Source organism: Puntigrus tetrazona, chromosome 19 (assembly GCF_018831695.1).
Source record: "Puntigrus tetrazona isolate hp1 chromosome 19, ASM1883169v1, whole genome shotgun sequence".
Lineage (NCBI taxonomy): Eukaryota > Metazoa > Chordata > Actinopteri > Cypriniformes > Cyprinidae > Puntigrus > Puntigrus tetrazona.
The window spans coordinates 2,892,904-2,893,603 of NC_056717.1; the positions used below are offsets into that span (position 1 = coordinate 2,892,904).

Here is a 700-nt window from a genome sequence, read left to right on the forward strand (position 1 = left end):
TGGGTCCTTCGTCTTCATTCTGATCCAGCTCATTCTTCTGGTGGATTTTGCTCACACCTGGAATCAGAAGTGGGTGAAGAAGGCGGAGGAAGGGAACAGTAAATGCTGGTATGCAGGTACGTTCAGCAGCATCGTTTCAGCGTGACTGAGATGTTAAACTGATGAAGGTACGAGGTGTCATGTTGAAGTCACAAGCATTATAAGCTGTCTTTGTCAGTTTAGTGTATTGTTAACCGACTATATATATAAATGGAATATTGTGAAATAATATTGCGATGTAAAATTAAAAGTTTTCTATTTTAATATATATATATAAGTCGTTCTCTATTCAGTTTTTTGTTTAGTTTTTTTACAGCGCAGTATTTCTTTCCACAGCCATTTCCTCTTGACAGATGTGTGTTTTCTTCTCCGCAGCCCTGCTGTCGTTCACACTGGTGCACTATATCTGTGCCTTCGCCGCTGTGGTTTTGTTCTACGTCTTCTACACACAGCCGGACGACTGCGCCGAGCACAAAGCCTTCATCAGCCTCAACTTCATCTTCTGCATCATTGTGTCCGTGGTGGCTATTCTTCCAAAAGTGCAGGTCATTTCCACACTCATTTGCTTCGCTCGTTTACCCGCTTTTTTCTCGAATGCATGTAAACCATACAAAGCACGAGTCTGTCAGAACGTGAACGTTTGCATGCCGTCGGATCTCAC

At 42.7% G+C, this 700-nt stretch overlaps 1 protein-coding gene across 1 annotated transcript in view; it reads left to right on the forward strand.

Annotated features, from left to right (window-relative positions):
- Window positions 1–698, forward strand: part of serinc2 (serine incorporator 2) — a gene marked incomplete at its 3' end in the record, with an annotated part of 3,979 nt that extends 3,281 nt beyond the window's left edge. Inside the window, exons 6-7 of the mRNA XM_043217923.1 lie at window positions 1–116; window positions 415–698. The exon at window positions 1–116 is cut by the window's left edge and continues 24 nt beyond it. Coding sequence (XP_043073858.1) covers window positions 1–116; window positions 415–698 — 400 coding nt within the window. The remainder of the gene's footprint in view (window positions 117–414) is intronic.
- Between the last annotated feature and the right edge of the window lie 2 nt (window positions 699–700).